The 24,561-nt window shown below is 46.9% G+C and overlaps 1 protein-coding gene across 1 annotated transcript; it reads left to right on the forward strand.

Annotated features, from left to right (window-relative positions):
* The first annotated feature begins 23,034 nt into the window (after window positions 1-23,034).
* LOC109781826 (FBD-associated F-box protein At1g60410-like) lies at window positions 23,035-23,748 on the forward strand. Its single transcript, XM_020340421.3, has one exon. The coding sequence runs from the start codon at window positions 23,035-23,037 to the stop codon at window positions 23,416-23,418; it is 384 nt and encodes a 127-aa protein (XP_020196010.1). The 3' UTR covers window positions 23,419-23,748.
* The last annotated feature ends 813 nt before the right edge of the window (window positions 23,749-24,561 follow it).

Consider the following 24,561-nt stretch of genomic DNA (forward strand, 5'->3'; position numbering starts at 1 on the left):
TAGAGAAGGCTTGATCGACGGCTTGTGGAGACACTGAAGGGAAATGCCGGCTGGTATTGCTTGATGGGTGGAGCCGATCCGTGCCAAGGCGTCTGCCTGCTCGTTGTCGTTTCGTGGCACGTGAAGGAACTCACACCCTTCAAAGTATCCGTTGAGTTGCTGGACGAGGAAACGGTAGCTCGCTATGTTTGCGTCCTTGGCGTCCCAGTCACCAGACGACTGTTGGACCACCAAGTCGGAGTCACCGTAGCATAGGATCCGGCGGATGCCGATCTCTTTGGCCAGCCGGAGGCCGTGTATTAGTGCTTCATATTTGGCTACATTGTTGGAGGTGGTGAAATGGATTTGCAATGTGTATATGAGCTTGTCGCCTTTGGGAGAAGTGAGAACAATGTCGGCTCCCAAGCCGGTGCACATCTTTGAGCCATCGAAATGCATCCGCCAGTGAGTGTAGTCTGGAGCTGGCGGCAGGTACTGGGTCTCGGCCCAGTCAACAAGGAAGTCGGCCAGTCTTTGGGACTTGATGGCGGTGCGTGGCTGGTAACAGATGGTGTATGGGGCCAACTCGATGGCCCATTTGGCCACCCGGCCAGATGCATCTCTGTTGCCAATGATCTCGGCAAGTGGGGCAGTGCAAACAACCGTGATTGGGTGCTCTTGAAAGTATGGCTTCAACTTCTTGGCGGCAAAGTGCACGCCGTAGCACATCTTCTGGTACTGAGGGTAGTTCTGCTTCGAGGTTGACAGCACCTCGCTCAAATAGTACACGGGCCTCTGGACCGGCTGTGCTCTGCCGTCTTCTGGGCGCTCTACCACCATAACAGTGCTGACCACCCGGCTGGTGGCGGCGATGTAAAGGTACATAGGCTCTTTAGCACCCGGAGCCGCCAGGACAGGCGGCGTGGTCAACATCTTCTTCAGCTGGAGAAAAGCTTCATCCGCCTTGTCATTCCACTCGAAATGAGTGGTCTTCTTCATGAGCTGGTACAGGGGAAGAGCCTTCTCGCCCAGCCGACTGATGAAGCGGCTGATGGATGCCAAACAGCCGATGAACTGCTGGATGTCTCTCAATCGGGTGGGTTTCTCCATCCTCTCGATGGCCTTGATCTTCACAGGGTTGCACTCGATGCCGCGCTCTAAGACCAGGAAGCCGAGGAGATGGTCGGCTGGTACTCCAAAGATGCATTTCTCTAGGTTGAGCTTGATCTGAAACCGGCGCAGATTTTCAAAAGTTTCCTTGAGATCCTCCAAGAGGGTACCGCGCTTCTCTGTCTTCACCATGATATCGTGTACATAGATGTGGGCATTTCTGCCTAGTTGCTTGAGGAGGCACTTCTACATGCAACGCTGAAACGTGGCACCAGCATTTCTCAAGCCGAATGTCATGGTCAGGTAGCAGAAGGCTCCTAATGGTGTGATGAAGGCGGTCTTTAGGCAGTCTGCCGGGTTCAACTTGATCTGGTGGTAACCTGAGTAGGCATCCAAGAAACTCAACAGATCGCATCCGGCTGTGGAGTCTATCACTTGGTTAATCCGGGGTAATGCAAACGGATCCTTGGGGCAGGCTTTGTTGAGACTAGTGTAATCAATGCACATGCGCCACTTGTTGTTCTTCTTCAGTACAAGGACTGGGTTGGCAAGCCATTCTGGGAAGAAAACTTCCATGATAAAGCCGGCTACCAATAGGCGGGCGATCTCTTCACCAATAATTCTTCTCTTCTCCTCCGACAGTCGGCGGAGGGGCTGTCTGACTGGTTTGGCGTCTGCTCTAACATGTAGCTTGTGCTTGGCGAAATCCGTCGGAACACCCGACATGTCTTTGGGAGACCATGCAAAGATGTCCCGATTCTCACGGAGGAAATCGACGAGTTCGCTTTCCTATTTGCTGTCAAGGTTGGCACCTATGACAGTGTGCCTCTTCGGGTGCTCAGGGTCCAAGGGAATCTTCTTCGTTTCTTTGGCCGGCTTCAAGGAGCCCTCAGTGTCTGACTCTTTGGGCTCTGGTGACAGATCCGGCTGCTTGCTGGCCATGGCCGCCACCCGGTCTAGGAGCTTCTACTCAGCCAGAATCACGAGGGACTCGGCCAGCCAGCTGCTGGCTGTAGCACAGGTGGACGACTTCTCATAGTCTCCATTTATCATGATGATGCCCTTGGTTCCTGGCATCTTAATCTTGAGGTAGGCATAATGAGGCACCGCCATGAACTTGGCTAGGGCAGGCCGGCCTAGGAGCACATGGTAAGGACTCTCCAGGTCAACCACCTCAAACCAAATCGCTTCTCGGCGGAAATGATCCTTGTCTCCGAAGAGGACATCTATCTTGACTTTGCTGATTGGTGAGCAGGACAAGCCGGGCACAATGCCATGAAACACAGACCGACTGGGTTGCAGCTGCTTCTCTTTGATCTTCCACTTCTCCATGGTGTCGCGGTAAAGGATGTTGATGCTGCTAGCGCCATCTATCAAAATCCGGGAGAAACGAGTAGCTCGCCTCTCCGTTGCAAGGGTAGCATCCAATACTAGGGCATAAGAACCTGGGGAAGGCATCACTTCCGGGTGGTCAGCTCGGCTCCAACTGATAGGCTTCTCAGACCAGTGCATGAACTCTAGAGCAGTTGAGGCGACTGCGTACACTTCTCGGTGCTGCTGACGCCGGCTGTGTGTGTCACTGGCAACGCTGGTGAAGACAACGTAAACGCCATGCTCTTCAGGGTAATCATCTTGGATTGCGCCGACTGCTGGACGGGCGGGCTGCTGGGGAGGCGGAGCCGGCGGGCCAGCAGGCGGTGGGGGGAGTCCTTCTCCCTTGGCGACGCGGATGAGCCAATGGCATTTCCAAGTTGTATGGTTGGACGGCTTCGCCCCGCTGTGGAACTTGCAAGGGGCATCGAGGGTCTGCTCAAAGGAGAAAGCAGACAACCAAACTGGCTTGCTGCCCTTCTGGCGCTTGGGGAGGGGTTATCCTTCAGGTTGCTGGTCCTCGACTGTTGCCACCTGTCGGCTGGTGGAAGCCGACTGCTGGGCCTTGCGCTTGCTGTCGTTTGGCTGCTGGCGTCGACTGTTGTCTCCAGCCGGCGTCCGAGGAGCCGGTGGGAGCACCTTCCCAGAAGTATACACGCGGAGCTCCAACTTCATGGAAGAGTCGGCAGTGGCGTACTTTTCTGCTATGATCAGCAGCTCGTCGAGTGTGGCCGGCTCATCACAGATGAGTCGGTGCTTGACTAAGGTGCCCTCTCGGCACCCGGCAGTGAAGTACTCGATTGCTTGGACCTCGTGCACCCCTTCGCAGGAGTTGCGCAATTCAGCCCACCGCGTCAGGTAGTCGCGGGTGGACTCGTTGGGGCCTTGGACGCACAAGGAGAGCTGGCGAGGCTTGGGCAGCCGCTTGTAGGTGCTGGTGAAGTTGCGGACGAAGACTTCAGTGAAATCTACCCAACTTTTGATGATGCGGGGCTTCAGACTGTTCAGCCATGTCCGGGCCATGCCCTGGACCATGAGCAGAATGTACTTTACGGCAACGTGTTTTTTGCCGTTCGCTATGCTGACGGCCGTGGAGTAGTCGACCAGCCAGTCCTCCGGCTTCACAGAGCCGTTGTACTTGGGCGTATCTCATGGAAGCGTGAACCCTTTGGGAAAGGGCTCGTCGCGGATGCGGGGGCCAAAACAAGGTGGGCCTAGCGTGTCCTCCTCTTCTAGCACCAGGGATCGATTGAGACGGTCGATCTGGTGGTGGGCGTCGTTCTCTCCGATTCCCTCTTAGCGGCCCAGCCCGTCGCCGAGACTTGGGTGGTCAACAGGCGGCGGGGAAGCACGCCTCTCCCTCCGAGGAGGAGGAGGCGGACAATCGCCCCACCGTTCCACTGCTCGAGGGCAACCGTCTTGGTCGCGCTCGATGGTGATGCGCGTGCAGCTGTGGCTTGCAACCTGCTCCTTGTCACGCTTGTCGCGGACACCGCCTGTCGGCGTCCGGGAGGTCGCGCCTTGCTCTCGGCGAGGGGGCGGGTTGTCATCCCGCTGGTCGGGTTCTCCGGCGCGGCAGTCGGCTTCTTGTTGCGTGGCAACCGCGTCAATGAGCCGCTGGACGCGCTCAGTCATTTAGCGACGCTCGTCGCCTCGAGGTTGTCCACCTCGTCTGCTGCCGCCTGGGCAGCTCGTATGTTTTCCATGAGCGTGGCATAGACAGGGCGGTCTGCCCCGAACATGCTGGCGACGGCTGCGCCATGCTGCCGGACCGTGCCAATGCGGTTGGGCCCGCCAGGGGCCGGCGTGCCGCCAAAAGTGCGGTCCATCTCGTGCTGGTAGGCCTCCAAGAGGCGTCTCATGCTGGCCAACTTCTTGGCGCTTTTGACGAGCAAGATGCGGCGGGCTTCCAGAGTCTTGGTGTCGGCATCTTCTGCGATGAGTGCAGACAGGTCTCATAGCGCCGCTTCGAGCGGGTCTTGGGCGCCGCCACCAGATGCTCCATCGTGGCTGATGACGAGCACCTCCGTGATGGTGCTCCCGCCGCTGTCGGCACGAGGGAGAGGGTCATTGATGACCACCATGTTGGTGGGGAAGGCGTCAAGGGACGCGGTGTTTGAGTCGACAAGCATCGGGTCGGTGGAGCTGCTCGACTCTAGGTCGGAGGCGGGCTCGTTGGCGATGTCGAGCTTGCCAAGGAGATCGATGAGGCAGCTCTCGGAGCTGGCTGCGCTTGCGCCTGGTGCGGGCTCGTCGGAGAGGCGGATCTCACCAACAAGGTCAGCGAGGCCAGCCGCTGCGCAGGCAAGCTCTGCGCCACGCAGCGCACCGGCGCTAACGCCATCGGGCGTGCCGGGCTGGCTGCCCTCGCTGGGAAGGAAGAGGGTTCCCGTCCAGAACAGATCTCCGGATGAGAGTGCACCTAGCCCCACGGTGGGCGCCAAATGTCGGGGGTGTCGTGCGACATATGCCAAAGGATGACTTATCATGGAGGGGGCTAATAATACGTCGCCGGTGCCAGGAAACGGGATGAGGCATAGACATGCACGCCGGTGAATCTTACCTAGGTTCGGGGATCTCCTAGGAGATAACACCCGTACTCCTGCTCTGCGGGGTCTCCGCATGATCACTCAAGCAACAATGGTGGCTACAAGCTTGCTCCTTGAGCTGTTTCTCTAGAGGAGGAAGAAGAACAAGTCTAGCCCTAGCTCCCTCTCTCTATGTGGGTGTGTAGATGAACTAAGGTCTGAACCCTTTGCATGGGTGCCCTGGGGGTTTATATAGGCCTACCCCCCCAGGGGTAGAAAGGTAATTTGGCCGGGTGTAGGACCTGGCTGTCGGTGTCTCTGGTCGCCGGCTTCTCCGCCGGCAGATGGGGCCCGCCGCCTGGTGGGTCCCGCTGGATGTCTTGTACTTGGCCGACAGGCCGCGCCCGCCGCTCGCGGGTCTTGCTGGCTGCTCAGCACTGCGGCTGTGCTGGTGATGATGCATGCTTTGTCGCGGGAAGTGTGGCTACAGTACCACCGCCTGGCGGGCGTTCATTGACTTCCCGTTTCTTCTGGTTAATGGCACACAAACTCCAAGGAGAGGAAGGCCGCCTGGTCAGGGGCTGGCCTCCCTACGAGCCGACTGGTCTGGGCTCGCCGCCTTCTGGCTCCTTGTGGACAGGTAGGGCCCGCCGCCTACGGGCCGTACCGACAGCCCGTCGTGGGAGCATGGCTCCCTCTGACAGGGGTGATGTCATGGGCTGCGTGGCAACAGTGTCGCGCCAGGCCGGAGATCTCCGTCCACACTGTGTCCATGCTTGGCCCTAGATTCGGGGGTGGCAAGGCATGCTGTAGCCACGCCCTATCTCATCGCATTTATGTGGGTGCAGACTTTGAGGACGCCTAGGGCCGCCTGCTAGGAGCCGGCCTCTCTGGAGGCCGCCTGCTAGGAGCCGGCCCGCCTCGTGGCCGCCTGCTGGTCTCTGCCGTCTCCTGGCAGCCGGCCACTTGGACCAGCCGGCCGCGAGGAGGCAGCGCTTGGCTCTTTGATTCTTGAGGGAGCAGCCGGCCCCGATGTCTTGAAGCACCGTTGGGAGGCCGATGAGGCTACCCGTGGCCAATTACTGCGACAAGCATACTCTTCGTCCATAGCATCCTTCCACTTGGAGTCACCGATTGCTTCTACTAGATTTGTCGGTTCACCTGTAGCACAGAAAGATCCCTAGCGAATGCAACCATCCTTATATTTTTTTAGTTGAGAAATGCCACTCTATGACCTAGTGTGTGCTCGCATAGGAGGAAGCGGAGGAGCCTGAGCCATGTGTTGTTGAAGCCGATTGGACGCAGAAGACACAGCCGAAGAATCAGCCGCAGAAGTTCCCATGTTCGACTCCTATAGCAGATCGGGTTCTGCATAAAGCGAGCCGCCAGACGCAGAGGGTGCCTCCTCTCCAGGAGCGCCAGGTGGCGAGTCCTGGTTGGGCTGCGGCGCACCACCGACCAACCTTGTCGCGACGCCAGGCCCATGTGCGGGGGTCGCGCCCAGTTGCACCCGCTGATGGGCCGAGGGAGACCGACCAGGCCCACGCGCATGGGACCCACCTGGTCCGCATGGCGCCGGCACAGATCCCATCGGGGATCTGCTACCTCTTGAGCATGCGTTGGTTTTCCCTTGAAGATGAAAGGGTGATGCAGCAAAGTAGCATAAGTATTTCCCTCAGTTTTTGAGAACCAAGGTATCAATCCAGTAGGAGACTACACACAAGTTGCCTAGTACCTGCACAAACAATCAAAAACCTTGCAACCAACGCGATAAAGGGGTTGTCAATCCCTTCACGGCCACTTGAAAAAGTGAGATCTGATATAGATAATAAGATAAGTGTTTTTGGTATTTTTTGTTGTATAGATTGGAAAATAAAGATTGCAAGATAAATAGTAAACTTGAATTGTAGATCGGAAACTTATATGATGTAAAGTAGACCCGGGGGCCATAGGTTTCACTAGTGGCTTCTCTCAAGATAGCAAATATTACGGTGGGTGAACAAATTACTGTCGAGCAATTGATAGAAAAGCGCATAGTTATGAGAATATCTAGGCATGATCATGAACATAGGCATCACGTCCGTGTCAAGTAGACCGAAACGATTCTGCATCTACTACTATTACTCCACACATCAACCGCTATCCAGCATGCATCTAGAGTATTAAGTTCATAAGAACGGAGTAACGCATTAAGCAAGATGACATGATGTAGACGGATAAACTCAAGCAATATGATATAAACCCCGTCTTTTTATCCTCGATGGCAACAATACAATACGTGTCGATTCCCTTTCTGTCACTGGGATCGAGCACTGCAAGATTGAACGCAAAGCTAAGCACTTCTCCCATTGCAAGAAAGATCAATCTAGTAGGCCAAACCAAACTGGTAATTCGAAGCGACTTGCAAAGATATTAAATCATGCATATAAGAATTTAGAGAAGAATCAAATATTGTTCATAGATAATCTTGATCATAAACCCACAATTCATCGGATCTCGGCAAACACACCGCAAAAAGAATTACATCGAATAGATCTCCAAGAACATTGAGGAGAACTTTGTATTGAGAACCAAATAGAGAGAAGAAGCCATCTAGCTAATAACTATGGACCTGAAGGTCTATGGTAAACTACTCACACATCATCGGAGAGGCTATGGTGTTGATGTAGAAGCCCTCCGTGACCGAATCCCCCTCCGGCGGAGCGCCGGAAAAGGCCCCAAGATGGGATCTCACGGGTACAGAAGGTTGCAGCGGTGGAGAAGTGGTTTCATGGCTCCCCTGGATGTTTTCAGGGTATAAGAGTATATATAGGCGAAAGAAGTAGGTCGGTGGAGCTACGACGGGCCCAAGAGGGTGGGGGCACGCCTACCCCCCTGGGCGCGCCCTCCTGCCTCGTAGCCGCCTCGTTGCTTCCTTGACTTCCACTCCAAGTCTCCTGGATTGCATTTGTTCCAAGAAAGATCCTCGCGAAGGTTTCGTTCCGTTTGGACTCCGTTTGATATTCCTTTTCTGCGAAACACTGAAATAGGCAAAAAAAACAGCAACTGGCACTGGGCCTCCGGTTAATAGGTTAGTCCCAAAAATAATATGTAGCGACCAGACCTCAGACAGTCTGTGCTCCTGTGTTCCAGTGTCATCCCTGGATCAGTAATGCTGACACACACAGTTCAATGGAGGATTTATAATAGAGTAGCAATCACACACTTATTACAACGAGTATCTCAAAAGAGAAATAAGTATGATAAATATGGCTTAAGGCCATCTAAATACGATAACAGCGGAAGACTTGGAAGATAAGTGAGTCCATCAACTCCAACGGCATCACTGAGTATAAGACCACGACCTAAGGCACCTTACTCGTTGTCTGAAAAGTCTGCAACATGAAACGTTGCAGCCCGAAACGGGTCAGCACATGGAATATGTTGGCAATAACACATAGAGAGTAATGAACAGAATGATGCTATCACTACATGCATATTTGGCTGGTGGAAAGCTCAATGGTTACTGTTTTGCAAAAAGCCAATTTTTCCCTACATCAAAGGAATAAACTTTATTTAACTATCATGGTGGTTGTGAAACATTGAGATGGTTGACAGCATCTCAATCCCAATTAAGTATCATCCTTAACCCAACAAAATTAATTAAAGTAACATGGTGATGAGATTCACATGATAATCCAGATACTAGATACTCAAGATTTGTCTATAACCGGGGACACGGCTAACCATGATTAGTTTATACACTCTGCAGAGGTTTGTGCACTTTTCCCCACAAGACTCGATCGCCTCCGCTTGATTCTCGCACTACATGATGTTTGAGAAACGGATGACCGAGACACAGTCTTTCCGAAGAGGTCCCCTTAACCGATAGATAGGCCGGTACACCTACAATCCCCTACATCTACTAGCCCATCATGGAAAGGTTTCCCACAACTTACTCAACTATGCTAGAGCCCATAATATCTTGCGGCTGCACACGGAAGTTTCTAGCATGAATAATCTCATGATCCCTTTGAGCCTGGGTGGCGGTCCATAAAAAGAAACAGGCAATCACTGGAATACCCAGGTGCCTCAATCCACCCAGATGTGAGTTTTAGTTGCCACCTTAAGTAAACCATTAATTAACAATCTCACATCTGTCATGGATATCTCTCAAACCCAATCCACGTCTACGAGCATAGCATTGCAATATAAGCAAACGTAGAAGTAACTCCCAAGGGTTTGATAGTAAACAGGTAATAGGTACTACCTCAACTACTTCCCGATTCCCACAGTTTAAATCAGATCCTAACCATGCAATGTTTGAGGGTTGATCTAATGCAATACAACTGGGTAGTAAAGAGGTATGATCAAAGTGTTACTTGCCTTGCTGATGATCCGTGAAACCTAGAGATTCGAAGGAGCAAGCGGCGCACTCCGGGTACTCTATCGCAAACAAACAAGCATACAATAAGCACTCAACTAATGCACAAGAAAAACTCAAATAAAAGAACTAACCAGAAGGTTCAACTTAAGAACTCCGGTTTGCAAAAAGAATCAAATCGAACGAAGCAACGAAAGTCAAACGGCGAAAGAAACAAGCTTCGTTTACTAATCTGGATCTAGGTCAAATTTTACAGTAGCAAAAACTTGTTTGAGTTGGTTAAACGGAAAGAGAATTTCGAGACGAACTCTAGGCGCTTGAATCGCCTAATTCCGATAAACGAGCGAAAAGTTAAACTAAAACGAAAAACAGATCGGAAATCGCGATCTAGAAAATCGCGGATAATCCGACGAAAAAGAAAACTGATGAACAGTTAATCGAACGGACGTTCGTTAACTGTGACTAACCGGTGAACACGTTCATTAAAACGAACGGTCCGGCGAACGTTCACTAACTAACTAAACCGAAAAAAAATAAACCGATCTAATATAAAAAAATAAACCTAGGGTTTCAGAAATAAAACGAAGCGGTTTTTTTTAGAAAACCGGCGTGGCGGCGGCGGTTCGGTATACCTCGGCAAGGTAACTCCGGCGGGGCGGGACGGGCTCCGGCGGGGTTCGGGGGTGCGGCGAGGGGCGGGGAGGCGACGGGTGGCGGCGGGGTCGAGGAGGGGGCGGCGAAACGGCGTCGGCGGCGGCTCCTCGCGGCGTCGGCTCGGGCGGCTCCGGCGGGCTCCTTCGGCGGCTTCGGGCGGGTCGGGGTGAGGGGTGGGGCGGCGGCGGGGGAGTATTTATGAGAGGGGGGTGCTGCCGTGGGGGAGGGGCAAGGCGGCGGGCGGCGTTGTCCTCGATCGGGACTCGGTCGGGCGGCGGCGCAGACTCCAGGTCGGAGACGACGGCGCGGTGGGCTGGGCCGCTCGGCTTGGCCTCGGCCCAGTCGGCGCTCGCGGTTTTTTTTAAATAATTCCGCCGAACCTAAAAAAATCCTGGAAAAATAAATAAAAATCTAAAAATGCCAAAATAAATTTTCATCGTCTAATTAAAATAATTAGAACGAGATGAACATTTCCTTGGCCCTAAAATGCAGTTTTGAAAACATGCAATTTTTCTAATGCAAATAAAATTGCAAATAAAATCCGAATAAAATCAAATATTTGATTTTAATATTTTTCCTCCAATATTTCAATTATTTTGGAGAAGTCATATTTTCTCTCTCATTTATTTTAATATGAAATATTTTTCGGAGAGAAAAATAATTAAAACCAAAAATCCTCGTTTCATTATTTGATAAAAATCAAATATGAAAATCGGGAAAATCCCCAACTCTCTCCTAGGGTCCTTGAGTTGCTTAGGATTCGAGGATGAGAAAGCAATAAAATATGATATGCATGATGATCTAATGTATAACATTCCAAATTGAAAATTTGGGATGTTACATAATATAAAAGTGCATATTAAAGCTCATTAAACATCCAAAACAGATAATACAATAGCATGGAACAATCAAAAATTATAGATACGTTGGAGACGTATCCGCATCCCCAAGCTTAATTCCTGCTCGTCCTCGAGTAGGTAAATGATAAAACATAATTTTTGATGTGGAATGCTACGTAACATAATTTCCAATGTAATTTTCTTTATTGTGGCATGAATGTTCAGATCCAAAAGATTCAAGATAAAGGTTTAATATTGACATAAAAATAATAATATTTCAAGCATACTAACTAAGCAATTATGTCTTCTCAAAATAACATAGCCAAAGAAAGCTTATCCCTACAAAATCATATAGTTTGGTCATGTTTCATTTTCGTCACACAAAATTCTCTCACCATGCACAACCCTCGATGACAAGCCAAGCAATCGTTTCATACTTTAGTATTCTCAAACTTTTTCAACTTTCACGCAATACATGAGCGTGAGCCATGGACATAGCACTACGGGTGGAATAGAATATGATGATGGAGGTTGTGTGGAGAAGACAAAAAGGAGAAAGTCTCACATCGACGCGGCTAATCAACGGGCTATGGAGATGCCCATCAATTGATGTCAATGCGAGGAGTAGGGATTGCCATGCAACGGATGCACTAGAGATATAAATGTATGAAAGCTCAACAAAAGAAACTAAGTGGGTGTGCATCCAACTTGCTTGCTCACGAAGACCTAGGGCATTTGAGGAAGCCCATTGTTGGAATATACAAGCCAAGTTCTATAATGAAAAATTCCCACTAGTGTACGAAAGTGACAATTTAAGAAACTTTCTATCATGAAGATCATGGTGCTACTTTGAAGCACAAGTGTGGAAAAAGGATAGTAGCATTGTCCCTTCTCTATTTTTCTCTCATTTTTTTTGGCCTTCTCTTTTTTTTATTTGGCCTTTCTCTCTTTTTTTTATTTGGCCTTTCCTTTTTTTGGCCTTTTTTTTCCTTTTTTTTTATTTTCTCACACGGGACAATGCGCTAATAATGATGATCATCACACTTCTATTCATTTATAACTCAAGGATTACAACTCGATACTAGAACAAAATATGACTCTATATGAGTGCCTCCGGCGGTGTACCGGGATGACAATAAATCAAGAGTGACATGTATGAAAAATTATGCATGGTGGCCTTGCCACAAATACGATGTCAACTACATGATCATGCAAGGCAATATGACAATGATGAAGCGTGTCATAATAAACGGAACGGTGGAAAGTTGCATGGCAATATATCTCGGAATGGCTATGGAAATGCCATAATAGGTAGGTATGGTGGCTGTTTTGAGGAAGATATAAGGAGGTTTATGTGTGATAGAGCGATCATATCACGGGGTTTGGATGTACTGGAGAAGTTTGCACCAACTCTCAAGGCGAGAAAGGGAATGCACGGTACCGAAGAGGCTAGCAATGATGGAAGGGTGAGAGTGCGTATAGTCCATGGACTCAACATTAGTCATAAAGAACTCACATACTTATTGCAAAAATCTACAAGTCATCAAAACCAAGCACTACGCGCATGCTCCTAGGGGGATAGATTGGTAGGAAAAGACCATCGCTCGTCCCCGACCGCCACTCATAAGGAGGACAATCAAAGAAACACCTCATGCTTCAAATTTGTTACACAACGGTTACCATACGTGCATGCTACGGGACTTGCAAACTCCAACATAAGTATTTCTCAAATTCACAATTACTTAACTAGCACGACTCTAATATCACCATCTTCATATCTCAAAACAACCATCAAGTATCAAACTTCTCATGGTATTCAATGCACTATATATGGAAGTTTTTATTATACCCATTTTGGATGCCTATCATATTAGGACTAATTTTATAGCCAAAGCAAATTACCATGCTGTTCTAAAGGAGTCTCAAAATAATATAATTGAAGCATGAGAGAACAATAATTTGTATAAAATAAAACCACCACCATGCTCTAAAAGATATAAGTGAAGCACTAGAGCAAAATTATCTAGCTCAAAAGATATAAGTGAAGCACATAGAGTATTCTAATAAATTCCAATTCATGTGTGTATCTCCCAAAAAGGTGTGTACAACAAGTATGATTGTGGTAACCTAAAAAGAAAATACTCAAATCATACAAGACGCTCCAAGAAAAACACATATCATGTGGTGAATAAAAAAATAGCCTCAAGTAAAGTTACCGATAGATGAAGACGAAAGAGGGGATGCCTTCCGGGGCATCCCCAAGCTTAGACTTTTGGTTGTCCTTGAATTTTACCTTGGGGCACCTTGGGCGTACCCAAGCTTAGGCTCTTGCCACTCCTTATTACAAAATCCATCAAATCTTTACCCAAAAACTTGAAAACTTCACAACACAAAACTCAACAGAAAATCTTATGAGCTCCGTTAGTATAAGAAAACAAATCACCACTTTAAGGTACTTTAATGAACTCATTCTTTATTTATATTGGTGTTAAACCTACTGTATTCCAACTTATCTATGGTTCATACCCCCCGATACTAGCCATAGATTCATCAAAATAAGCAAAACAACACACGAAAAACAGAATCTGTCAAAAACAGAACAGTCTGTAGTAATCTGTAACTTGCGAATACTTCTGGAACTCCAACAATTCTACCAAATTAGTATGACCAGGGTAATTTGTATATTAATCTACTGCAAAAGTAATGAGGGTAAAAGCTCATTTCTTTGATTTATGAAAATTATTTTCGTGAGCGCAAAGTTTCTATCTTTTATAGCAGGATCAAACAACTATCATCCAAGAAGATCCTAAAGGCTTTACTTGGCACAAACACTAACTAAACCACAAAGAACACAATCATAGGAGTAGCATGATGAATTATTTATTACTAAACATGAACAAAAATCAAGGAACAAAAATAAAATTGGGTTGCCTCCCAACAAGCGCTATCGTTTAACGCCCCTAGCTAGGCATAAAAACAAGAATAGATCTAGGTATTGACATCTTTGGTGGGCAATACATAAGTGGATCTCATAATAGATTCATAAGGTAATTTAATTTTCTTCCTAGGAAAGTGTTCCATGCCTTTCCTTAATGGAAATTGGAATATAATATTTCCTTCTTTCATATCAATAATTGCACCAATCGTTCTAAGGAAAGGTCTACCAAGAATAATAGGACATGTAGGATTGCATTCTATATCAAGAACAATGAAATCTATGGGCACATAATTCCTATTTGCAACAATAAGAACATCATTAATCCTTCCCATAGGTTTCTTAATCGTGGAATCCGCAAGGTGCAAATTTAAAGAACAATCATCAAATTCACGGAAACCTAACACATCACACAATGTTTTTGGAATCGTGGAAACACTAGCACCCAAATCACATAAAGCATAGCATTCATGATCTTTAATCTTAATTTTAATAGTAGGTTCCCACTCATCATAAAGTTTTCTAGGGATATAAACTTCTAATTCAAGTTTTTCTTCATAAGATTGCATTAAAGCATCAACGATATGTTTAGTAAAAGCTTTGTTTTGATCATAAGCATCAGGAGAATTTAACATGGATTGCAACAAGGAAATACAATCTATCAAAGAGAAATTATCATAACTAAATTCCTTGAAATTATCAAAGTTTTCACCTCTTCAATCCCACTTTTACCAATTTTTGCATCAAGATCTAAAAACTCCGAATCATTGGGACGCCTTTTAACTAAAGTTGACTCATCTCCAGTCCCATATTTATCAACATTCACATTGTCAAACAAAGATTTAATAGGAGACACATCAATCACTTTTATATCTTCATCATTATTATCATGAAAACTAGAAGAACACACTTTCACAAAGCAATCTTTTTTAGCACGCATCCTAGCGGTTCTTTCTTTGCACTCATCAATGGAACTTCTCATGGCTTTGAGAGACTCATTGATATCATGCTTAGGTGGAATAGATCTAAGTTTCAAAGAATCAATATCAAGAGAAATTCTATCCACGTTCCTAGCCAACTCATCAATCTTAGGCAATTTTTCTTGAAGCAAAGCATTGAAATTCTTTTGTGACTTCATAAATTCTTTAACACTAGTCTCAAAATCAGAGGGTATCTTATTAAAATTTCCATAAGAATTGTTGTAGGAATTACCATAATTATTAGAGGAATTACTATGAAACGGCCTAGGATTAAAATTTCCTCTATACACGTTGTTACCAAAATTGTTCGTACCAACAAAATTCACATCCATAGATTCGTTATTATTCTCAATCAAAGTGGACAAAGGCATATCATTAGGATCAGAAGAAACACTTTTGCTAGCAAACAATTTCATAAGTTCATCCATCTTTCCACTTAACACATTAATCTCTTCAATAGCATGAACTTTTTTACTAGTGGATCTTTCGGTATGCCATTGAGAATAATTAACCATAATATTATCTAGGAGTTTAGTAGCCTCTCCTAAAGTGATCTCCATAAAAGTGCCTCCCGCGGCCGAATCTAAAAGATTTCTAGAAGCAAAATTCAATCTGGCATAAAAATTTTGTATAATCATCCATAAATTCAAGCCATGTGTAGGGCAATTACGTATCATTAATTTCATCCTCTCCCAAGCTTGTGCAACATGCTCATGATCAAGTTGCTTAAAATTCATAATATCGTTTCTAAGAGAGATGATCTTAGCGGGAGGAAAATACTTAGACATAAAAGCATCTTTGCACTTATTCCATGAATCAATACTATTTTTAGGCAAAGAGGAGAACCAAGTTTTAGCACGATCTCTAAGCGAAAGTTGTTTAGATGTGTAGCGGCATCTTCACTAGGAAGGCCAGAAAATTGATCTTTCATTACAAGATTCAACAAAGCAGCATTGATTTCACAAGATTCAGCATTGGTAGTAAGAGCAATCGGAGTGCTAATAAAATCATTATTGTTGGTATTGGAAAATTCACACAATTTAGTATTGTCTTGAGCCATCGTGACAAACAATCAATCCAACACACAAGCACACAAGAAGCAAGCGAACGGAAAAGAGGCGAACAAAAAAAGGGCGAATAAAACGGCAAAGGTGAAGTGGGGGAGAGGAAAACGAGAGGCAAATGGCAAATAATGTAATGCGAGGGAGAAGAGTTTGTGATGGGTACTTGGTATGTCTTGACTTGAGCATAGATCTCCCCGGCAACGGCGCCAGAAATCCTTCTTGCTACCTCTTGAGCATGTGTTGGTTTTCCCTTTGAAGAGGAAAGGGTGATGCAGCAAAGTAGCGTAAGTATTTCCCTCAGTTTTTGAGAACCAAGGTATCAATCCAGTAGGAGACTACACGCAAGTCGCCTAGTACCTGCACAAACAATCAAGTACCTTGCAACCAACGCGATAAAGGGGTTGTCAATCCCTTCACGGCCACTTGCAAAAGTGAGATCCGATAAAGATAATAAGATAAGTGTTTTTGGTATTTTTGTTGTATAGATTGGAAAATAAAGATTGCAAGATAAATAGTAAACTAGAATTGTAGATCGGAAACTTATATGATGTAAAGTAGACCTGGGGGCCATAGGTTTCAGTAATGGCTTCTCTCAAGATAGCAAATATTACGGTGGGTGAACAAATTACTGCTGAGCAATTGATAGAAAAGCGCATAGTTATGAGAATATCTATGCATGATCATGAACATAGGCGTCACGTCCGTGTCAACTAGACCGAAACGATTCTGCATCTACTACTCTTACTCCACACATCGACCGCTATCCAGCATGCATCTAGAGTATTAAGTTCATAAGAACGGAGTATCGCATTAAGCAAGATGACATGATGTAGAGGGATAAACTCAAGCAATATGATATAAACCCCATCTTTTTATCGTCGATGGCAACATACAATACGTGTCGGTACCCTTTCTGTCACTGGGATCGAGCACCGCAAGATTGAACCCAAAGCTAAGCACTTCTCCCATTGCAAGAAAGATCAATCTAGTAGGCCAAACCAAACTAATAATTCGAAGAGACATGCAAAGATATTAAATCATGCATATAAGAATTCAGAGAAGAATCAAATATTGTTCATAGATAATCTTGATCATAAACCCACAAGTCATCGGATCTCGGCAAACACACCGCAAAAAGAATTACATTGAATAGATCTCCAAGAACATCAAGGAGAACTTTGTATTGAGAACCAAAGAGAGAGAAGAAGCCATCTAGCTAATAACTATGGACCCGAAGGTCTGTGGTAAACTACTCACACATCATCGGAGAGGCTACGGTGTTGATGTAGAAGCCTTCCATGATCGAATCCCTCTCCGGCGGAGCACCGAAAAAGGCCCCAAGATGGGATCTCACAGGTACAGAAGGTTGCAGCGGTGGAAAAGTGGTTTCATGGCTCCCCTGGATGTTTTCAGGGTATAAGAGTATATATAGGCGAAAGAAGTAGGTCGGTGGAGCTACGAGGGGCCCACGAGGGTGGGGGCGCGCCTACGCCCCTAGGCGCGCCCTCCTGCCTCGTGGCCGCCTCGTTGCTTCCTTGACTTCCACTCCAAGTCTCCTGGATTGCGTTTGTTCCAAGAAAGATCCTCGCGAAGGTTTCGTTCCGTTTGGACTCCGTTTGATATTCCTTTTCTGCCAAACACTGAAATAGGCAAAAAAAATAGCAACTGGCACTGGGCCTCCGGTTAATAGGTTAGTCCCAAAAATAATATAAAAGTGCATATTAAATCCCATTAAACATCCAAAACAGATAATATAATAGCATGGAACAATCAAAAATTATAGATACGTTGGAGACGTATCAGGATCCTCCAGTTAGACCTGCGGCGCGGGATCCCGAAGAGATACTCCCGCCAAGATCAGCTTCGGGATTGCGGCCCGGATCGTCTGCGCGAGTTTCATCTGTATTATCTGTTTGCTGCATGAAATCAAAGGAATTTTCGCCTATTTCCTCGCCAGTTTCCTGCATACTTTCAGCAGAGCTTTGTGCATGAGCATTTGATATTGACATATGGTCATCAGGACCTACTACACCCCCGGGAACATAGGCTGATGGAGGAAGGAGGTGAGATGGAAGAAGGACAAGTTCCCTGTGAAGTTGTGCCCCGGCGTTTGGATGGAGGTGTGAAAACGGAAAAATGTGCTCGTCAAACACCACATCACGAGACACATAAACCCGTCCATTAGAGACTAAGCACTTGTATCCTTTGTGAAGGCTACTGTACCCCAAAAACACACATTGTTTGGACCGAAATTCAAGTTTGTGTTTGTTGAAGGGACATAGGTTTGGCCACACCGCACAACCAAAAATGCGAAGCAACGAATAATTTGGTTTAGTGCCAAAGAGACGCTCCAGTGGTGTTTGGTTGGCGATAACTCTACTAGGAATACGATTTATGAGGTAAACTGCTGTGAGAAAGGCCTCATCCCAAAACTTCAAAGGCATGAAGGAATGAGCAAGAAGGGAGAGGCCAACCTCTACAATGTGTCTATGCTTTCGTTCAGCAGAGCCATTCTGCTGATGGGCATGAGGGCAAGAGACATGGTGGGTGATGCCAATGTGTTCAAAAAATGTGTGAAGTTTTTGGTATTCACCCCCCCCCCCCAATCAGTCTGCATAGCAAGAATTTTGCGATCAAAAGGTCGTTCAACATGCTTTTGGAAGAGATGGAATTTCTCAAACACATTAGACTTATTCTTGAGTAAATAAACCCAGCTAAATTTACTAAAATCATCAATGAAGCTCACATAATATTTTTTCTGCCTACAGAAGTTGGTCCAGGACAACACACATCTAAAAAAAGCTCTAATGGAGCTTCCGACTCACTAGTAGACCTAGAATAAGGAAGTTTATGGCTCTTGGCCATTTGACATGCATCACAAACCAGATGATGATCTTGTTTATTTGACACTGGAAGACTAAAATCACGAAGAATACCACCGGTAGCGAAGGATGCCCGAAGCGTTTGTGCCACCGTGAAGTGGATGGTTTTGCAATCCCTGGCACTTGACCATGAGGAACACCCTGATGAGTGGATACAGGGAACAGGCCATCTCTACTCTTGTTTTGAAGAATGGTGCTCCGAGTGGCCCGATCCTTGACAAAGAAAATTTTAGGGTAAATCTCAAGAAAAGCATGATTGTCTTTCATAAGACGATGAGAGGAAAGTAAACTCTGGTCGGCTTGTGGAGCATGGAGGATGTTGTTTAGTGCTAAAGAGGAACCATTAGGGGTAGTAAGAACTGAATGACCAATATGTGCAACATCCATACCTTGACCACTCGCCATGTGGATTTGTTCTGTGCCGGTGTAATGATCACGAACAGCGAGCTTTTCCAACTCTCTCGTCACGTGGTCAGTAGCGCCGGTGTCAAGATACCAATTGGTATCAACTCCATAGGAGTGAGCTGCGTTGGCCGAGTGATTGATGACCCACAAGTATAGGGGATCAATTGTAGCTCTTTTCGATAAGTAAGAGTGTCGAATCCAACGAGGAGCGGAAGGAAATGACAAGTAGTTTTCAGTAAGGTAATGTCTGCAAGTTCTGAAATTGTAAGTAAAGGAGTAGTTTGATAGCAAGATAATTTGTAATGAGCAAGTAACGATAGTAGTAACAAAAGTGCAGCAAGGTAGCCCAATCCTTTTGAGGCAAAGGACAGGCCAAAACCGTCTCTTATAATAAGCAAAGCGTTCTTGAGGGTACACGGGAATTTCATCTAGTCACTTTCATCATGTTGGTTCGATTTGTGTTCGCTACTTTGATAATTTGATATGTGGGTGGACCGGTGCTTAGGTGTTGTTCTTACTTGAACAAACCTCCTACTTATGATTAACCCTCCCGCAAGCATCCGCAACTACGAGAAAAGTATTAACAATAAATTCTAATCATAGCATTAAACTTTCTGATCCAATTGGTCCCTTACGGAATAGCGCATAAACTGGGGTTTAAGTTTCTGTCACTCTCGCAACCCACCATCTAATTGCTACTTCACAACGCATTCCCTTAGGCCCAAATATGGTGAAGTGTCATGTAGTCGACGTTCAATTGACACAACTAAGGGAATCACAACATACATACTATCCAAATATCGAACACATATCAAGTTCACATGATTACTTGCAACATGATTTCTCCTGTGACCTCAAGAACACAAGTAACTACTCTTAAATGATGAACATTCTCATGATCAGAGGAGTATTAAATAGCATATTGGATCTGAACGTATAATCTTCCACCAAATAAACCATATAGTAATCAACTACAAGATGTAATCAACACTACTAGTCACCCACAAGCACCAATCTATAGTTCCGGTAACAAGATTGAACACAAGAGATGAACTAGGGTTCGAGATGAGATGGTGATGTTGAAGATGTTGATGGAGATTGCCCTCCCCAAGATGGGAGAGTTGTTGGCGATGATGAGGACGATGATTTCCCCCTCCGGGAGTGAAGTTCGCAAAAGTGCTCCTACCCAAGTTCCGCCTCGAGGCGGTGGCGCTTCATCCCGAAAGTACTCCTCTTCTTTTTTCTAGGTCAAAATGGCTTATATACCAGAAGATGGGCATCGGAGGTGGGCCGAGGAGGCCACAACCCCCCAGGGCGCGCCAGGGGGGCCTGGCGCACCCAGGTGGGTTGTGCCCACCTGGTGCCCCCCCCCCCTCTCGTAGTTATTTGATCCAGTAATTCTTATATATTCCATGAAAAATCTCCGTGAAGTTTCAGCCCATTTGGAGTTGTGTAGAATAGGTAGCCTGACGTAGATTTTTCAGGTCCAGATTTCCAGCTGCTGGAATTCTCCCTCTTGGTGTGTACCTTGCAAATTATGAGAGAAAAGGCATTACAATTACTCCAAAAAGCATTATTATGGATAAAAACATTATAAATAACAGTAAGAAAACATGATGCATAATGGACGTATCAACTCCCCCAAGCTTAGACCTCGCTTGTCCTCAAGCGAAAACCGAAATCGAAAAATATGTCCACATGCTTTGAGAAAGAGGTGTCGATAAAAACAAAATACGGACATAGAAGTATCATGTTGATTATTATAAAAGCAACAAAATTGAACGTAGGATTTTTATCATAGAACTTTCATCATTTACTTCTCATGAATAAGTAATAGTTCATCACATAATCGAAGTATAAAGCAAAAACTCTATTAGAAACCAACAAACTATGTTCTTAGTCAATTTTGCAACTATAATTCATCATCTTTTCAGGAAGGGTCACGTGTTACAGCCTTTAGGCAAGTCCACATACTCAACCATCATATAGTTTTCTATGATTGCTAACACTCACCGCATACCCATGAGAAAAACGTTTCAACCGGACACATAGGAAGATAGGGGCTTATAGTTTCGCCTCCCAACATACTCACCTCAAGGGTGATGTCAACAATAGTAACTCATGCTATCTATATTCAACTGGACATATGTGCCTAGATCTTTCCTCACCACATGTTGCTTGCCAAAGGAGAAAATAAAAGGAATAGAGGGAAAACTTTGACTCTTTGCATAAAAGTAAATACATAAAAGTAAAAGATAGGCCCTTCGCAAAGGGAAGCAGAGGTTGCCATGCGCTTATTTGTTTGTATGCTCAATCCCTTGGTGCAAAAGAACGTCACGTTGTATTGCCCCTTAAGATGACAACCTTTATTATGCAGTCTGTCGCTTTTATTCTTTGTCATCCAAGTTCGTACAACGCTCAATTTTCTCTTACACTAAATGATCTCACACTTTTAGAAGCAATTTTTATTGCCTTTTTGCACCGATGACAACTTACTTGAAGGATCTTGCTCAATCCCTAGGTAGGTATGGTGGACACTTGAAAATAAGATTTGGGTTTAAGGGTTTTTGGATGCACAAGTAGTATCTCTACTTAGTGCGGAATTTTTGGCTAGCAAAGATAGGGGGCAAGCACCACATGTTAAAGGATCTATGACAATATGACTTCTATGTGATATAAACAAACATAAACCATTAAGTTTTCTTCCTTGTCCAACGTCAACAATTTTGGCATATAATATTTTGAAGAGGGCTCACAATCACAAAAGACTTCTAGGATAGTATATTTATATGTGAATCTTCTCTTCCCTTATTAATTCTTTCGTGAGTTGCATCATTGACTAATGATATGTTTGTCAACCTCTAATAAAATTTTCTACTTATACTTTTCCTTATGTGGTGCCATCACCTACCATAGGATTAGTATATGATCTTATTGATTTATTTCTTTCCTTTCATTTATTTCCTTTCTCTTTTTCTTTCTTTATTTATTTTCTTTTATTCGCAACATGAAAGTAAAGAGAGCAAACACTCATACTAAACTTTATTATATAACTTGCACACGATTACAAGGATAGATCACTAAGCAAACTCTTAAAGAAGAAATGATCGAACTAAAATTTTATTCATCTAAAGCAAGAGATCAAACTAAAATAAGTAAAACACTACTGGAATCAGTTAATTTGCCATCTGCCAGCTCTTTGCCGTCTGCTAGCGGACGGCAAAGAAGGTCTTTGCCATCAGCTACCCAAAAGCAGACGGCAAAGAAAATGGCAGACAGCAAAACAGGCCTTTGCCATCAGTCAGTTCTTTGCCGTCAGCTGGCGGACGGCAAAGAATCTTTGCCGTCAGCTGGCGGACGGCAAAGAGAGAGGTGGCCCCCCACTAACGAGCCGTTTACGGAAAAAAACGCCCCCACTTTGCCGTCTGCTAGCAGACGGCAAAGAGACAAAACAGCGGACGGCAAACCAGATCCACACCCCCACCGCACGTTATCTCTTCTCTCCCTCTCTCCCCCCCGCCGTTATCTCTTCTCTCCCTCTCTCCCCTCCCCGAGGCTCACCAGATCCGCACCAACCGCCGCCCCCGCCGCTCCTCGCTCCGCCACCTCCTCTCCTCGCCGGCCGTCTCCGCGGCCTGCCTCCTCTTCGGCCTCGCCGGGTTCCTCGCCGCCGCGGTCTCCCTCTCCCGGGCGCCCGCCGAGGCCCCGCGGGGCCGCTGCCCGGACTCCTCGCACCCGCTCTCCGTCTCCGTCGCCTGGGACCGGCGCCCCGGGGATGCCGCGGGCGGCGCCACCGACCTCCCGGCGGGCCTCGCCACCGGATCGCGCGGCAGGCACAAGGTGGGGGAGCCGCGACCTCGAACAGGAGGCCGCCGCCTGGGGTGCATTGATTCGAGCTAGGGTTTCAGTCAATCGGTCGGGACCATGGAGTCACCGCCGCCCAAGCGCAACGCCGTCCACGTCGGCGAGGACGGAATCAGCGCCCTCCCCGACCACCTCCTCCTCGACATCCTCGAGCGCCTCCACCTACGCGAGGCGGTCCGCGCCGGCGCGCTCTCCACGCGGTGGCGGCACCTCCCCAGCGTCCTCTCGCTCGTGCACCTCGACGCCGGTCACTTCCGCGGCGCCACATCGCTCCAGGTCATGGACGCGTTCACGGGCGCGGCGCGGGCCTTGCTCACTCGGGTGCCTCCCGCCGAGGGAGTGTGCGAGAGTGGTGCCCTCAAGGTGCTCGTCCTCAGCTTCTACACGTCTTCCCCTCACCTGACCTCATTAGCACTTGCAGTAGGCTCAGGCACCTCAGCTTGAGATTCTGCAGACTGCTTGATCTGCACTCCACGCTCAAGATCGATGTGCCGTGCTCTGAGCTCCAGGAGCTTGAGTTCATCGGCCTTTTGTGCACACGGATCGAGCTCGTCTCTGTCCCCAAGCTTAGACAAGTGGAGTGCAAATGTTGGCTCTTCAATAACCCTCCAGTGCGCTTTGGCTACGTTCCTGAGCTTCGCGGTTTAGTACTCGCTTCTAAAGCCAAGGCATGGCAAGAGCCATTCGCGCTTAGCGAATGCCTGTCAACGAGTGTTGGTGCCAGGAACCTGTCAACACTGACTCTGTGTTTTGGGTACCAAATGGTATACTTAATTTCTGCGCACCACTTAAATATAAATCTTCTGCATCGTCATACCATGTCTTCTCTACCAGTTTCAGTTGTGCATGTATGTTCTTGCTGCAGATTTTGATTCAGCCAGAACCTCCGAAGCAGCTCATTGCTATATTCAGAAACCTGACCTCTGTGCGTCTGGGGCCAACTAGTACCAAGATTTTTTTTAACTTGGTACCACAGAAAGATGTATACCTAAAAAGTGCCCTGGGGCCACATGTTAGTGACACATGAATGGCACTTCACAACTTGAATGTGTCGTGGTTGTGGTTGTGGGATGTGCCGTGGCACGGTGGTGCTGGATGTGCCCACGTCGTCGGCGGTGCTGGATGTGCCGTGGCGCGGTGGTGCTGGATGTGCCCACGTCGCCGGCGGTGCTGGATGTGCCGTGGCGCGGTGGTGCCCCTGGGTGGCGCCTCCGTGCTGCGGTGCCCCTGGTTGGCGCCTTCGTGCCCGTGCTCTCACTGGTGCCGCCGTTGTGGTGCTCTCTGGCAAGCTCCGGCTTGTTGTGGTGGTGTTGGTTGTGATGCTGGTCACACCATAGTGATGGTGTGGCTGCATCCTACTTCGGCTACAACTCCTTTTGGTGAGCTTCTCCTTGCTCCCCTCCTGATCTCTCTAATGCATAGCTCTAGATCTTGATCTTGTGGGATGTGAGGCTCTATTAGCTGTGGTTAGCTACTGTAGATGAGTATCAACTTGTTTTGGAGCTCTCTGTGATGATTCTTGCTATGTCAGGGTTTTGGTCAGTGACCATCTATGTGTATTTGTGAAGTATATATACTCCTGTACTA

The sequence above is a fragment of the Aegilops tauschii genome, chromosome 1 (genome assembly GCF_002575655.3).
Source record: "Aegilops tauschii subsp. strangulata cultivar AL8/78 chromosome 1, Aet v6.0, whole genome shotgun sequence".
Taxonomy (NCBI): Eukaryota; Viridiplantae; Streptophyta; class Magnoliopsida; order Poales; family Poaceae; genus Aegilops; species Aegilops tauschii.

Coding starts and splice junctions, on each gene's coding strand:
- LOC109781826 (XM_020340421.3), top strand. CDS start 23,035: ATGGAGTCACCGCCGCCCAAGCGCAACGCCGTCCACGTCGGCGAGGAC.